The sequence below is a fragment of the Ammospiza nelsoni genome, chromosome Z (genome assembly GCF_027579445.1).
Source record: "Ammospiza nelsoni isolate bAmmNel1 chromosome Z, bAmmNel1.pri, whole genome shotgun sequence".
Classification (NCBI taxonomy): Eukaryota; Metazoa; Chordata; class Aves; order Passeriformes; family Passerellidae; genus Ammospiza; species Ammospiza nelsoni.
In genome coordinates, this window is record NC_080669.1 from 36,188,148 (window position 1) to 36,205,432 (window position 17,285).

At 37.7% G+C, this 17,285-nt stretch overlaps 1 protein-coding gene across 2 annotated transcripts in view; it reads left to right on the forward strand.

Moving 5' to 3' along the window:
- The first annotated feature begins 891 nt into the window (after positions 1 to 891).
- The window catches only part of SLC24A2 (solute carrier family 24 member 2), a 105,232-nt gene continuing 88,838 nt past the window's right edge, over positions 892 to 17,285 (forward strand). For both annotated transcript variants that reach the window (XM_059492391.1, XM_059492392.1), the window contains exon 1: positions 892 to 1,824. In XM_059492391.1, the coding sequence (XP_059348374.1) occupies positions 892 to 1,824 (933 nt within the window). The remainder of the gene's footprint in view (positions 1,825 to 17,285) is intronic.

The window sequence follows — 17,285 nt, forward strand, 5'->3', positions numbered from 1 at the left end:
TTTTAAAAGGTACCACATAGGTATTCTTAGTAACATCATACGTTTATTTCTGAATGCATGACATAAATCAAAACAGAGTGAGGGGAGACTTTAAATTTTGTCTTGACTCATCCAAGACAGTGTCCTAGCTCTGATCAGAAGGAAACCAAGTTCTCTCTGTAAACCTGAGCTGATTTTACAGTGGAGCTAAAGAAACTCCCATTTCAGTCCTGTTCCAGCATCAGAGTATTCTACTTGCACATCAATGACGGTTGCTCTGTGCATACGTAACATTTCAATTAATGCTGCCTCAGCTGTCTAAAGCTCTGATGAGATGCTTGTTAGCACTTTGATTGCTTTTCCTGGCACTATTGTCCCTGCATTTGGGATTTGGACATTACATGTTCATAGTGGAAAGTAATTACAGCAGGTAATAATCTTTGGTGTATCCATTAAAATAATAGTTTCTTCATTTTTGCACAACATCCGGGGACAGTTTTTACCTTCCACTAGGATTTTTTTGTTGTTGTTGACACCTGAGGAGAGCAGTGGCTCAGAGGCATATGAGAAGCATAATATGAGTATTGGTAAACTGTTATCCACAGGGTTACTGTTTAAACAAACATATAATTGCTGTGTCTGGTGGGATGTGATAGAGGTTTATGTTACATATTCTGCTTCAAATTTTAAATGTAACCCAGTCTGTAAAATGCTTTCATAAGTTTCTAATCACTTCCTGTTTCACTAATGTCAATGTTTGTCCTTTTAAGACGAATGAAGAAAATACGTCCTGTGAAGAGTGAAAGTACTTGATTCTGGGAAGACTCTTACAGTGCTTCTAACTTCAAAGCTGGAGGAAAGTATGAAGGAACAGTCTGTCTGACTCCCTCAGCGTTTCTCACAGAACACAAAATGGCTCTTCAGAAAAAAACTGTTGTTGGTGTCTTGGAGGAGTGGTGTTTGGCGGAACCGCTGTTCGGTTGCAGGTGGCACCAGAATGTCAGGAAAAAACTGAGACTGATACGAATTGTAGGGCTCCTTGTCAGTGTAGTGGCCATTAGTACTTTCTCACTTTCAATGAGTGCCTTTTTCAAGATGGAACCACATAGCATGGCGCCGGTCAGCAGCCTAGATAGCCAAAAGCTGGTGCATGGGCATCAAAGAACTCTCTTGGATTTCACAGAACAGAATGACAATGGCACTCCAGATCCACATGCTTCTATGAAACATGAAGCTGGGCAAGACAATGAAACAGATGATCATACGAAGGGAGAGTACCCCAAGGACCTTTTCTCTCTTGAGGAGAGAAGACAGGGAGCAGTGATCCTCCATATAATTGGAATGATTTACATGTTTATAGCCTTAGCCATAGTCTGTGATGAGTTCTTTGTTCCTTCCCTGACTGTCATCACTGAAAAACTGGCCATTTCCGATGATGTGGCAGGGGCAACCTTCATGGCTGCTGGTGGGTCAGCCCCAGAGCTCTTCACTTCTTTGATAGGAGTGTTTATATCCCACAGCAACGTTGGCATTGGTACAATAGTGGGATCTGCCGTGTTCAATATCCTTTTCGTTATTGGAATGTGTGCTTTATTTTCTAAAGAGATCTTGAATCTTACTTGGTGGCCACTCTTTCGAGACATGTCCTTTTACATCATTGACTTGATCTTGCTAATCATCTTTTTTCTGGATAACTTCATAATGTGGTGGGAAAGCATAACACTCCTGACAGCATATTTTTTCTATGTGACATTTATGAAGTTCAATGTCCAAGTAGAAGAATTGGTGAAGAAATTTTTAAACAGGAACAAGGTTGAGAAGGTAACAACAGATGCTGAAGGAAAGGTTGGTCAATTTTTAGTTGAATTATATGTACTAATGTCCTTATAAGTGCTAAGTCCTTCTGTAGCATAAGGGTTCTAATACAGTACAGTAGTCAATATAGAAAAGTTGCATGTTTTGCTCAAATGTCTTTTTGTTTAATCAAACCGATATTGAAAATAAAAAAGCAAGCAGCCTTCTAGCAAATCAATAACTTTTAACTCCAGAATTATCCTGATCACACAGAAAGCAAGAATTAAAATGGCAGCAAAAAGACATAAACCTTTACTCAGCATTTTGGCACATTGATGAGGTCAGAGCTATTTTTTCCCTAAGCTTTTGGATTAAGCTGTGACAGTATCTGGGGAGGATCTTGTGACAAAATTTGGCTTTCTAAAGACTTTCAATGCACTTTTTTCCTCAGAGAAGGTGCAAATAATTCAGAACAGTGTACAAAGGTATTTTTATACATGTTTTTCATCTACCCATGCTGATAATGCAACATTAACTTCCTGTTGTAATTAGTGGCAGTTCCATGAAAAAAAACTCGTGAAAAGAGTGACCGCTGTGGCAAAAGTCATAGGTTCTCTGTTTGAGGAGGGTGGTTTCCCATATGCTATTTGCAACTGTGTAAACTAATTTTTGTCCACAAGTAGATAATGAAATTAATGCACGGAGGGCTTGTTGAGTTTTCAGCAATTACAATAATCTTTTAAACAGCTTTCTTCTTAAAGCAAGCAACATTTAAGGGACCTATGAAGCTGAGCTCGTTAATACTTATGCATGTAGCAATGTGTTGGTTGGAATGTCTGCTTTTATATAACTTTGGGTATGTTCATCAGATAAGGATTTATAATGCAGTAATTATTCAAATTATCAGGGACCTAGCTGCTCACTGTTCTGTTTCTTTTGTTTAGCAGTCATATATAAAGTGGTTCAGAAGAGGCACAATCCCGCGCACAATATAAGTGAACAGGCACATAAACAGGAGGAGAGAGACATATCAGAGCTGGATATTTTAAAAGTTGTGACAGACACATTCAGTTTCAGGGCAAGCCACAAACAACCAAAATTAAAGCCCAAAAAAGTCTCATTTTTTCCCCTTGTATTCTCTAACCAGGTTTAACAGCTGTACTTACTTGTAACTTTATCTTTTCCTTCTTTTTTTTTCCAAAATCAGCATGCTCATCTTCATCTTTCCCAAAATGTATTATTGGGATTTTATTAGTAAATGAAAAGAAAGGTCAACACCAACAAAATACTTACCCTAATTAGCAAGGGGCTTCTTTAACTACATTAGTTGGTTTCTAAATAATCTAAGAGTTCATAGTGCACTGTAAGTCCTTTGACAGTTAGTGCTAAAAATATGTAATGATAGAAAGACTATGGTACATGTAGCCAACTTCATCTTTCCAAAACTGGACAGAAAATATAAATCAGTAATGGGTCTGAAGCAATTATCAATATGAAAAGCAACTGCCTTGTGTTGTCCAGGCCACAATATAAGGGAGAGTAGCTGTATATCAAAGTGTTTAATTATTTTTCGCTGAACAAAAGAATAAATAATTTGTGATCCGTATTGAACATTAGTTGTATTTGAAATACTCTAGATGGACTTGATTTTAAAAGGATACCTTTAGAACCACTCATTTGTTACTTAACATTTTAATTACTTAGAGTTTGTTTATAATACAGGTACACAGATTTCAGATGGGGTGAAAAAAATCAAAAATTGGCTACTGTTCCTAAAAACACAAGGTTTGCATGATATGTTTCATGAAAATAATTTTCCTGAATTAAATTCAATTAAAATAATAAAATAATGTATTCATAAATCATTGAGGAGTGAAGAAAGATGAAAGATGTTCTAATTTTGTTGCAGTTTAGCAAATACGTATTTTCTGCTTCTTGGGAAAAATAGCTTCTCAAGGTGTCAGACCATGTTTTTACTCTGTAAGCTATGCTGTAAAGGCATATTTTTTAATATTACACTTACACTTTGAAATTATAAGTCATTATGAATTATTTTATTCTTCAGTTGAACAGCATTAAGCAGGATGAATGAAATTATTTTCTTATAGCAATGATGTCACAGATTATGTTCATTGGATAATATCTCAGTGAAGTTCTCTATTAATTTTCTTGCTATTATTAGATTGCTTTTTAAATTAAAAAATAGCAAAAAAACCCAAACCCCAAACTATTACATGTAGTCCTAAGCCAGATAGAGATGCTTAGGACTTGAAGTTATTGTCTAAAGCAAAGAATAAAGTGCTTTTATTGTCTGAGGTCTGGTGCCTTGTAGTGAATGCAATGCATATGGACGTTTATTTCCTAAACATTGAGGTTTATAAGTATCACAGAAAGTATAGTCTTGGCTTTTGGTGGCAAAAAATATTTAATTCCTACCGTGTTAACTGTTAGCCTAGATTGCTTCCACTCATCAAGAGTGTGTATGTACAATTGTATGTATCAAATTAGTATACTGAACACAGAATTTGCAATCTCTGTTGTTTCTGATGGAGACTTTTTCACTCTTTTTTCCCCCACTGAGCCAGAGAATTGCTAGGCAGCTATCTGGAACTGGGTGTGTTAAAGTCTCTTGAAATATTTTAATTTTAAGAGAGTAGAGAAAATACTCTTTCCTCTAACCAAAACTCCCTCTGCCTATCTGTTGTTGATTCTGCTGCTGCCAAACTGGCAAGTATTCTGCTAAAAGAGCGTGTGTGTTGTATTTACCTTTAAGGCTGTTGTAATCTGAAAGCAGCTCAACAAATTTGAGAAGTCTAAATAAGGCATCATAAAGCTGGATAGTGAAGGGTTAGGTGGCTTATTAGCAAACGAGTACCAAAGAGTAGAAAACTGATCAGATAAGAAACCTCTTCAGATACTAAAATGTGTTTTAGTGTTAATTTCCATGCTTTTATTCTCAGTTGCCTGGAGAGGTTGAAGAAAGTTTTACGTTCTCAAGGACAGTATTTCCCATGAGTAAAGGCTTTACATATGAGCTGATTTTTTTTGTCTAGCTTTCATTTGTTCTAGGTGTATTCATCAGGTTGCTGGAATGCATGTGTACCTCTGTAGATGCCTTTTAGATTTCTATCCTATTCTTAAAAATTAAAGTACATCTTTCTGTGCTAGAAGACTGCAACTATTTGAACTTCTGATCTTATTTTCTTTAGTGTGTCGGTCGCTTGTACAAATGTGAATGCAGACAGAGTACTCTATATGAATTTCATTGTGCTCACCGTTTTCCTTCACATGCTTTCAAATATATGTAGTCTGGATTATTAAAGTGTCAGGTTGAGAAAATCTGGTAGCTTCAGTTTTCGGAACAATTTTGTGGCACTGGTGAGAACAGATTACAAACCTTTTTGCATTTAGAGTTCATAGGGTTCATTGGCAAGGCTCTGTTTGAACTGTGGATAATTCTGTGCCTCATGCCACTCCCTAGGAAGCCTGATGGCAGTCTGATACTGATGAACTCCAGAGATCACTGTGAAAAGGATGAAAAAAAAGGAGGATAGATGAAAAAACAAGACAGGATTAAAAGACAATATAAAAACCAGATGGCTGAGTTCTACAGTGTAGGATGGCGTATGGAATATGCAGATCAAGATGTGTCCCTAACAAGTCACACTGAATGGGCCCTACAGTAGTAAGTGCCATCCCACTGCTGGATATCCCCAGAAGTCCCTTCCAGCTTAACCTATTCTATATGGTATGATTTTCAGATTTTATGTAGCTATCCTGTGAAGAACAGATAGGTAAGGACTGAGGAATCAGCTGAACAAGGATATTTAAAAACATAAGACTGAAGTTGATTATAATAGGCAGGAAGAGAAAAACAGAAGAAGCTGATGGAGACAAACATCTTAAAAATAACACTTTTAAAAATTTTCTGCTAAGATTTCAGTCTATTCTTCATCATCTGTGTTGGTGAGGATATGTTGAATATATTAAGTCACATTAAAACATCATGTGGAACTACATTTCAGTTTTAAGTACTCTTTTTCCTTTAATGTAGCATGAAAATCATTGCAGAAATGCTTGGATCTGATTGTTCAGTGAATAATTCAAAACAGTTCTGTTTGGCAACTAGGACAACAGAATGTGGGTGGTGCAGGGATATTGTGCAATGACATCTGTTTCACTGACAGTACCATTTTAGATGAATAGCTTATGGTATATACAAGACAGTTGCAGTTTTTCTACATTTACAGAGAGCTACGTTTGGAAAATGACCTATTTTTACCAACACAGCGTAACTATTATTTTATTGCCAATTTTGTTGTCTTAAGAAACTTGAATAGCTTGTGTGTGATATTTTAAGATCCACAATGATCTCAATGTTGCCACAGTGTACTTAATGGCAGTATTTGCATTCTAAAGGAAAGTAACAGTATTTTAGGTACTTCTCTGCTTGGTGGTTGTATTAGCACTGCACATGTACATTCACTATTATAACGTCTGATCTAGTATGTGTTAAGGTAAAACACAAATGACCTGCATGCATACAAGAGAAACTGAAATCTCCTTTTTCAGGACTTCTTCATTTTGAATCCACAGACCTAGTAACTGTAACTCTATCCATAGAATAACTTTCTTTTCTTTCTTTGTTTTCACTACCAAGAATTTTTTTTTCTCATAGCTTTCATTGTTCATAGTGTTTCACTGTTCTTAGGAAGATCTGAATTTTATTCCAGAGACATTTCTCAGTCGGTCTACTTGTGCAAGCATGTGTGTGAATACAGAGCTATGAGTATCTGGATCTTGCAAGATAGGTGCATTGTTTTAAATACATGTTTGAAACAAAAGCCTCAGCACTGACATCAAACCGTCTCTTGTTTAGATCAATGTCTGGTTTTGTGTCCTGTTTTATCTGCTTTTATTCTCTCAGAAAACTTTCAATCTACTTCTGTTTTAATTTAATGTTACTACAGTAGCAGTTACTATGAGTTAATTTGCCTTGAGTTTTTAGCATTGTTTTTTCAATTTAGGACTATTAACTAACAGAACCATAGGCTGATACTTTGTATCTGGAACCATTAGTACAGTGAAATGGATACTATCCTCAGTTTCTTTTAATGCTTCTTAGTAATTTATTGACCACAAATCAATTATTATAGTTTTCACCCCAGGAGTCTCTTGGTTTTTTACATATGTACTTTGGTAATGAGCAAAAAGTGACAGCGTGCAAATGTAGTGTATATTAAATGCTCTTAACACATGGCCATCCACTTAGATGCCACCCTTGTTAAGTATGATAGAAAAAAGATGTCTAGAGGAGTGCCACCATTAATTAATAGCAGGGGGACAAAATATCCATCAGTATATTTAAAAATAAAAAGCATATGTAATTAAAAAGAAGTCAAATGATATATCTTAGAAGCTGTGTTGGCAAATGTTCACCATGCTGTGTTTCAGAACTCCAGACATGTTGGATTTGTTGTACCAGAAGCTGTACAAAGAGAGGATATCAGGGGACTTTATAAATGTTTTTCCCTCCATCATCTCAGTTTTGAATACTTTGTTCCAGATCCCTCACAGAATGAGAGCTATGGGAGACTGTAGGTGGAATGTCACCCCAAATCGGCATACCAGACCTCAGAATATCAACCAGTTTTGGAGTGCTTAGTCTCTGGAGGAGCTTTACTTTAAAATCAAAAAGAAGTTCAGAATCTGTTTCTTGCTTATAGGCTTGTTCAGAAATGCCAGACACAGGTGTAGCATTATGGTACAGCTTTTCTGTCTGACCCATATTCCTGTACTTTCCCCTCCAAGATAGTTCTCCAAATTTACCTCTCAGATAAATATTTAACAAAATCCAAAGGCTTTTACAAAGTCTTGATATTTTGGGGATGGGAGTGCTCAACCTTTATGAAATTACATGCAGATCTCCCACATTCATGGCCCATTTTAAGTTGATGTTGCACTCCTCATGTAGAATTTTTGAGAGGTAGGGCACCGCTGACTCCCCTAATTTTCTGGTCTTGTTTTAAGAGGCAGTAGTGCCCACTCCACAATATACGTTTTAGGCTGGGGATGTGGGATGTGGAAGCTGCCCTAGGGCAATGCTTGTTGCAGTGTTGAGGGTGCCACATTTGGAGTGTGTGATGCTCTGAGCACTGCTGACTTCAGAGTGACCTTGGCCTTTCTGAGTGGTGACACTCCCCAGGCAGCCAGCACTACACTGCCAGGGCCACAGGCCAAAAAATTAAGTTTGATGAAGTGCTTTTTTCCTGCTAATGATCTGCGGTTTTTTTGGTTTTATTAGCAGGAGTCAGTTCTCCACTGCTGTAGAGGTGTGAAAAGAGGCTGTAGTGTGTCCTTTCTGCTCTGATTTTTTTCCCCCAAGAATTAATGGATTTTGCTTTTGTAACTAAGGAATAAGATTATAACAAATTTGAATTTTTTAGTGGTAAGGGGTAGTATGTTCACAACAAAGAGAGCCCTGCAACAAAAGCGATAAAGAAGTGGAGATCAGGAAAGTTCTTAAAAATAAGGTATGTGTCCATGCTTCTCTTGAAAAGATCTGTGTGGGATGAATGAGTATTAAAAGTGTTTTATACTTGGCATATAGAACAGATGGGAAGATGTATCAGAGATGAGTGTAAATGAACAGCTGTAAAACCTTAACTCTTAAGACATTCTATCTAACAACCTCGTTTTACTGTTTATAAAATAAACTTCAATATAAGAAATAAGACTTCCTTATTTCTCCCCAGACATGTACCAAGTTTTGTCTAACCTGCAAATGGTGACTAGTGTGATGTTAATAACTCTGTAGAAGAAATGGTGTTTCCTCCACCTTGTCCTAGATCAGCCATGTTCTGTTGTTTTTCAGACAGCTTTTATTTAAACATCACTTTTTATTATTTTCCTTAATGGCTGCTTCCATTAATCTTTGCAGCTGTACTCGTGCTATTGGCACAAATCAGAGATTAAAATGCTTTTTTGGCACTGACAAGTTTTTTAGAAACTACAATGACATGATTGACCAAATACTGGGTGATTATAATTAATTTATCGTGCACAGATATGTATAATGAGATATAGGTGGCTTAGAAAAAGAAAGGTGACTGGTTTTGTGGTTTGTTTTTTTTTTTTTTTAAATTCAAAACTGCTCATTAAGTACTCCTGAAAATCACTATCTTCCTTTATCAGTGGAAACAAAATACCGTAATAATACTTAGCTGTCCATTTCAAAATGCTGGAAATTTGATCTCTCAAGTAGAATGCCTTAAAGAATGCTCCTGACGCTTTTTTGTTCTGAGACAGGCACATATTTTTCTTACTATTTTTAATTTTCCTACCACAGTAATGAGATGATAACCTGGTCTCCCCTAGACTAGGTGCTTGGATAACTGTTGGAAATCACAGTTTCCTTCCTCAGTAGACAGAAACTCGTCATGGGAAAAAGATAAATGTGATTCGCAGTACCTGATAAGTAGAATATGATTTGTCATGTATACAGCTTTATGTACATTACAGTTAGCATACCATCAGTCTTTTCCTCCTCACCCAAGCTGTCATTGAGTTGCTGATTATTTATTAAACATAGATGTCCAAGAGGTGATTTAAAGAAGTAGTTCATTTCTCTGTATGAACTTGCAATAGATCTTTGCAAGTGTCATCAATGAAATATCTGGTAGAAGGCAGCACCTTTTTGTATTACAGGGCCTAAGTCAAAACAGTACTGTTGATACTCTATTTTGCTTTTGGGGAAAATAGTCAGATCAGATGGTTTGGATTTACTCTGGTCTTGTTGTAAATTTGTGTATTTGAAATTCTTGCTGTTGTATTGTTAAGTGCAGGTCAGTGTCAGAGGCAAACTGAAAATCCTAAGTTAGAGCAGCCTTAGGGCATACTTTTGGCAAAAAATTGCATCTGACAGAATTTATATTCTAGTGCCTTACCACATTTTGTTATTTTGCAGGCAATACCTGTATCATTGAGGAAATTAGTTATTTGCTCTCATTGGTGGTTTGTTCATTTACCTGTGTTCTGATCTGAAAAAAGGAAATGAAAAAAAATGCTGTGTTGTAATAGCAACCACTGCCTTGCTGGCAACAAAAGTGGGCCGCAGGGTGGGGGAGAGCAATGAGAATTCAGTGTGTTGATCATGCATTTGTTTCTGCAGCAGGTGGACGTTCAGAGCTCACGTTGGCTCCGAAGCAGCTTTATCTGGTGGTACAGTACTGCCCTGCCCTTACCACTCATTCACTTTGGGTGATTTTGCTGTCCCTGTCAGGTACAATTTCATCAAGGCAGCTCAAAGAACAATTACTGCGAAGTTACTGTGTTTTGCACTGTTCCATAACCATTCCCTTGTCGTCCATGTTGTGATTTACATGAACAGCCATAAATAGCTGTGATCTTGGATGACTTCCTTTAAGGTGAGGGTGTGAAAACAGGCTTAAAGGTGTGTCTGTGCAATGATATTAAAATTGCTATGAAGTCCGACTCTCAAGAGAATAACAGATTGGTGCAGAATGGTTTTTTGTATGAGGAAGAATAAAGGTAGCAGGGAATTTGTACTACAAACTATGCTGACAAATTAATAAAAAAATTTCCTTGGGAATTAATCCTGCTTTATCACCTCTTAACTGCTTAATGCTGCGAGTCTAGTCTGAAGTCAGCAGTAATACCAGTGACATTTATTGCATAACCAGCTAGTGTAAACTCTTCACCCTCTCACATTGCTGTAAAACAGCTCTAGCTGATACAGATCGCTGAGGAAAAGGCACGTCTGCAGTCACAGCCTGTGTTTGGTGACCTTCAGGGCATCATTTGAGCCCTGTATAGTTATGTAGACTTTTGCCCAAGGGAGAAGGTTGAAGTTTGCGGGGTTTGTAACATTAGAGGATGAGCACCTCTTTTGGGATTAATCAGACGTTAATTTTGTTGTTTGTTTGTGCTGCATGCTTTTATCAAATTACTAATTAAAGTCCTTCTATTGCTGCCAGCATAATCACAAAGTTATCATTTAACTAAAATTTATGGCAATCAAATGTTTGAGTGGAACCCCCAGATTTAGAACTAAAAAAATTTCTTTGTCCAGGAGTTGTTTGAAATAATTCATATAAGTTACTTATGGATTTTTAAAGTCAACTGAAATAATTTGAAAGCATCATGCTGTCTTACAGCTAGTTTTGTTTCCATACATTTTTATTTAAATGTTTCTGGTTTTCTACTTTATTCCTAGTATTAATTGTATTTATTTACTACAATTTCTTTTCATTTAGAATGTTTCTGGATAGAAGCATATTCTGTTTGAAGTCTTCATCTTGGCTGGGTTTTTAAATGCTGCAGTGATATAAATATTATTAAATAGTCTGTAAAGTCTGAGCTAAGAAGTGGTTAGTGTTTCCTCTTTATATTGCAAATCCTTTGAAACTGTTAAGTTTTCCAGATCTGAGTTAATTTTTTGGAAGCAGATACAGCAATGCCAGTTTCTCTCCAGAAGTCACAGGCAGAATACCTGAGTCTCCTCTCACAACACTTGGCAAAATTCCTTTGAAATTTAGTCAGAGAATGATCCTGGGACTATATTGCAGAGGAATATCGCTGTTGTTTTTTGAGTTCCATTTCTGAAATAAAATCACTACTTGCTGCTGCTCCGAACCCTACTCTGGACATTATAATGAAGTGATTTTTTAGCCTTTTGATTGCCTCATTGTCGGTGTGTACTGGAGCCATGTCCTGTTTGTGTGTGTGTAGTGGGCACACCTGCATGTGCGTGTGCATGTGCGCATGTGTGCGTGTGTGCGTGTGTGCGTGCGTGTGTGCGTGTGTGCATGTGTGTGTGTGTGTGTGTGCGTGTGCATGTGCATGTGTGCGTGTGTGTGCGTGTGTGTGTGTGTGTGTGTGTGTGTGCATGTGCATGTGTGCATGTGTGCATGTGCATGTGTGCGTGTGTGCATGTGCATGTGCATGTGCATGTGTGCGTGTGTGTGTGTGTGTGTGTGTGTGTGTGCATGTGCATGTGTGCGTGTGTGCATGTGCATGTGTGCATGCATGACAGCCTACACGCTGTCAGTCTGAACGGCGCCACACAGGAGGTGAACCAGAAATGGTGCTGCTCTCTAGGATGGACATTCTCGTGCTTCCTTCACCATCTCACCTGTCTTCTGCCTAGCAACCCTTTTCCGCAGGACTCGCTCAAATATTTGGAGTTGGTGAGCAGCACGTTCCTCATAGGATTTTTCCAGATTAGTTATTCAGAGAAAAATGTCTGTGTTTTCTTCTTAAATATGTTCCAAGCAACAAACAACAATCCTGCCTGAGGCCGAGCACTGAATGTACTGAACTATGGACATACTTTACTGTACCTAATGTATCACATTAATGATTCTCTATCCTGTACTTCTGCAGAGATGGAAACAGGAGGTCTACATCACTGTACTGGAGTGATTTCTTGCTTTACAGTGAGGTAATCATGATTTGATTGTATCATGGGAATGGCCTATGGTGCTATTCTTTGCTACATGACATTTCGTGCAGAGAAAAGGCATTTCTTATTCAGGTGAAAGGCCAACAGCTGTAATTACAGTAACTAAAATTTGTTACATATAAGTAAGAAACTGTGCAGAAAGTTAGAGTGATGATCTATTACTTTCTTCATTTAAAGTTGCCTGTAAAGTGTAAGTCCTTTTAAGCGAGGTAATAGAAATGTTTCTGCACCCATTCCTCAATTATCTCTTGCAATATGTTTGCAAATATATTAGTAATTATTTACAAATATAAATCTTAAAAGTCAGTATTTTCAAATAGATCAGTATTGAAATTACTTGCCGAACTTTTTGGATAACTTCCTGTGTCCATTTTGTCCTTGCAAGAAACACCTTAAGTGTTTCCATAAAGTATAGTGTTTGTATATTTAGCATTAACAAAAAAGCCCCATTAAACCCAAAACAAAACACCCAGCCTCTTCTTTTTAGGGCTGTGGGAAATAAACGTTGATTTATAATCTCATACATAGACATGTGTGAAGAAATGCAGACACTCATCTTAAAATAATAGCAATAGGCTTAGTAACAGGCTGGACTGAATTGCTAACTCATGCCTTAGCTTTGGATCTAAGGGTCAAGATGTGGTTCTCTCATTTAATTGTCTTAGAAACCTGTGGTTTTCAAGCATCATAGAACATTGAGCACTGTGCTGTAGGAAAGTTTTATTTCTGGTTCTTTGATTAGATTACAGTATGCAAGATAAAAAAAAAGATCAGCATATTGATGGCAAAATGGTCTTGAGGCAAACCAAGAACACAGTGGCATCTGAGAAAGTGATGGTCAGGCTTGGTGGAAAGAAACCAGATAGCATACACGAGGCTCTCATTTTGTATCATGCTGGTTTTCAAGCATCTTGGTAAGCATGTCCTCTTTGCCTAAGCTTTAAATGTTAGTACATTTTCTGCTTAAGAATTCTTCCCATCATTAGCATTATTGCCCTTCCTTAAAATGTAAGGAAGGATAGTAGGGAAAAAAGTCAAATGGAGCTTGAATAAATCCTATATGTGCAGATTTTTATAATTTCAACATTTACTTTTTCTTCTTTTGCGAGGGAAAGGACTAAACTCAATGAAAGGTATCTTTGAAATTGATGACAAGTTTTCCTGTTGATTTTGATGAAAGTGAAATTAAGCCCAAAAGTCAGGACATTGAGATTTATGATCTGGATGCTTCTCTGTTCTCTGTGTGCCACTGTATGATTCCAAGCTTCTGAGCTGCTCTCCTTCCATATTAAATCACCCCTAGCAAACAAAGAAAGCAATTTCTTTTGCACTTGTAGCAAGGAAAACTGGCTTTATCAGCTTTCTTTGCCCTTGGACTCAAACTGGAAAAGGGCATTCAGTGTTTCACAGCATGATCTGTCCTGTCATGTGGATTATTGATAAATATCAAAGCAATTATTGTGTGGTGAGATGACAATAGTCTTTTCCCAGACCACTGCTAGAAACCACTGCTGGTTTCATCATTCTTAAGTGGTGTGTCTGTAAAGGGAAAGAGTGGGCATGGGAAAAGTTAGTTAATTCCTTTCTGAAAGGTAGGAAAAGCCATTAGCTGTTTTGTTAATTAGGTACACATACAGGCACATTTTTGTGAGTGATCAAGTGGAAGAAAACTTTTCTCTGTGAATTATGTGCTCTTCATATAGAAAAAAATATTCTGCAAAAATACAAAGACTAATTTCCAGGTTTAGTTGATCTGCATTCAAAATATCTAATGAGAAGCTCAAGATGTAGACAATTGAAGAACTCAGCTCTTGGCCGCAGATTCACCTGGCTTAGCTGTGCTGCCTGACCTATGAATATAGTCTCCTCATGTTACTTATGTAATCACTACAGAGAAATGGGCATTTTTATAGTGTCATAGATTCATTGAGGTTGGAAAAAGCACTTAAGATTACTGAGTCCAGCTATTAACATAACATTGTCAGCTCTACCACTAAACCATATCCCTAAGCACCACATCTACACTGTTTTCAAATATCTCCAGGGATAATGGAAGGCTTTCCCAGGCATCCTGTTCCAATGTCTGACCACCCTTTCGGTGAAGAAATTTTTCTTAGTACTCAGATGCAACTAGAGGCCATTTCCTATTGGCCTATCCATTGTTATTTGGGAGAATAAAACAGTCCCCACCTGGCTACAATCTCTTTCAGGCTATGTAGTGAGTAGTAAGGTCATCCCTGATCCTCGTTTTCTCCAGACTGAACAACCCCAGCTCCCTCAGCCACTTCTCACAGGGCTTGTGCTCCAGACCCTTCCCCAGCTCCGTTGCCCTTCTGTGGACACCCTCCAGCATCTCAATGTCTGTCCTGCAGTGAGGGGCCCAGAACTGATTTTGAGGTGTCTCAAAATTTGAGGTGTGGCCTCACCGGTGCTGAGTACAGGGGCACAATCCCTGCCCTGGTCTTGCTGATCACACTGTTGTTGGTGTAGGCCAGAATGCTAGGAGCCTTCTTGGCTGCCTGGGCGCTGCTGGCTCATATTCAAGTAGCCGTGGACCAATACTCCACCAATAGGATCTTTACTGTAATGTTTGATCCTCTCCTGACCTGAACTGGGCAAAAATCTGGGCTATCACTTGCAGCAATAGATTGGTAAAACCTGAAAAGCTGTCTCCTGTGCTTTTATTGCAATACCATGAGTAATTACCGTTGCTGCCTTTTCTAAAACCTGGAATTACATCAGGTTGTGTGAGGGTGATAGCCTGGTCTCATTTAGCACAGGGTCATTTAAAGTTACTGTTTTTCTATGCCAGCAAGCAAAATAAAATGCTTACATTTAAGTGTTAATCTAGTCTGTGAACATTGAATTTGCTCTCTTTCTACTCAGATCAGTATGTAGATATTACATATGGTTCCAAACAGGTACTTAGGGCAAATGAGCTATTAAGTGAATCTTACTGTTATTTATAGAAAAGTTATTGGCACTGCAGCCACAGATACTGTTAACATACATGTTTCATAGCAGATTGTTCTGGATTATCTATTTTATAAAATGAGGCATCCTTTTAACATTCAGAGAATTACAGTATTGGTTAACTACTTAATCCATTCTTTAATTGCTCAAATTTCTAACCTTCCATGTGGATGATGGAACATTTACAACAAATTAATGAAATTGCATAGAGCTCCTAAAATAGCAAGGAAATCCTTGTTAGGATCCAGCAACTCCAGCTTCCAATGGAAAAAAGAGTGGTTAATTATAAAAATTCAGATTACATTGTTCTTGTTCCATCTGCTTATAACTGTTTTGGGTGTTTTTTCTTCACAATTAAATGGTAATTGTTGTTTTCAAATATTTCACAATTTAGTGCGGGAACAGAGCCTGCTGTAAGGAGGTGTGTACATACAGTCCTTAACAAAAGGAAATCAGTTTGCAGTCATGGCTCTTTCAAGCTTGCTTGTTGAATTTCAGCAAGTAATTGATTTCACAATGTCTCGGATCTCCTCACAGTTGTAAAATCCTATGCCTGCCTTATTCATTTGTGAAAAAGAACCCAAACCCCAAATGTCCTTGGATGTCGTCCCATTAAAATAATGAGTGTTACAACATCTGCGTGAAGCAAGAAGATGGTGGCATTTCACTGATGAAATGTAGAGCATCATCTGTTTCTTCCTGTTGCAGTGGTTCTGACCATCACCCTATTTTGACATTATAAATGAATGTCAAAGTAATGATTACACTGTTATATCAGTGTAAGGGTAAAAGAATAAGGCGTAAGTGTAGGAGATTATTATCGAGAAATGGTATTTTTAAAATGCAAATTTTCTTCCATACAGTAAGGATTTCATGCCACATTTCATTGTTATGCCTGTGTTACTTCATCCACTGATACTGTTCCATACATATAAGTGTCCATTTGTTGTGGAAAACCTAAAATGTACTGTCTTTCCTTTGCCAATCACCCCTTTGAGATATGAGTACCTTCCTTCTAAATGTAGATGATGTGGTATGGAGGATTGGCCAGTTGTAAGCCTCAGTCCCTGCTTCCTGACCTCTTCTAGGGCCAATGCTGGTTGCAATTTGTTCACCAAGCCTCTTAGAGCGAGGGAAGAATAAAGAAAACCATCAGGTTCTCGACAAGGAGCCATTACCTACCTGATTTCCTAATATGTTGACGTTTCTGCTCCAATATGTCGGTTTTGTTGGGTGCTGTCAGGGACTGAGATTGTTGCATTGCTCTTTCCCAAAGTGTGGGCCAAGAAACGCTTTCTGGCAGCCTGTGAAAGACCACATAGCAAAGTGCATCTTGACATCAAGAGCAAAAGAATCTGTTTTTTCAACTCCAAATGTCAGCCAGAGATTGTGCACTGTAGAGAGCTGAACAGCTGCATGGGACCAGCTTTCTGTTCACAGCAGATGGATATCAGCATTGTTGGTTTTAATGGGTTTTAGATAGATTCAAAGGGCTAGAAGGACTTTGTGTAATTGCAGCTTATTCTGTGCAGAAAGTGCTGACCATTATGATGTCGTTTGACATCAAACATTGCAGAAAAAAGGAAGCAGTATTTTCCAACTTATAGTGATGTCCTGTACCTTTCTGAGGTTTTTGTATTGGAGGGGAGCTGTACTGCCCAGTATTAATCCCTCCAGCAAGGAGAATTTTGATAGAAATACAGTTTTTCTAGACTTGAACTATTACTATAATTTGCAGTGCTCCTGATATAAGAAACTTACTTAAGTTCATGAAAATATGTGGGATAAATATAAAGCTGAGTGTTGAGCAGAACTGCTAATTTATATGATCAAAAATAACTACGGAATGTATCTGTGTTTATGAATTTTACTTTTGGTAAAATGCAGCACCATTTCCTGTGAAAAATGCTGCTGCCTTTTTCAGTTTAATTCCAAAATATGGTGCTGTTACAGTGTCTGCTGGGTGAATTTATTCCTTGTAAAATGCAGGGCTCTCCCAGGTCTGTGGTGGATATTCTGTTGCTTTTTGTTAGTTCCACTTGGGTACTGAATGTCC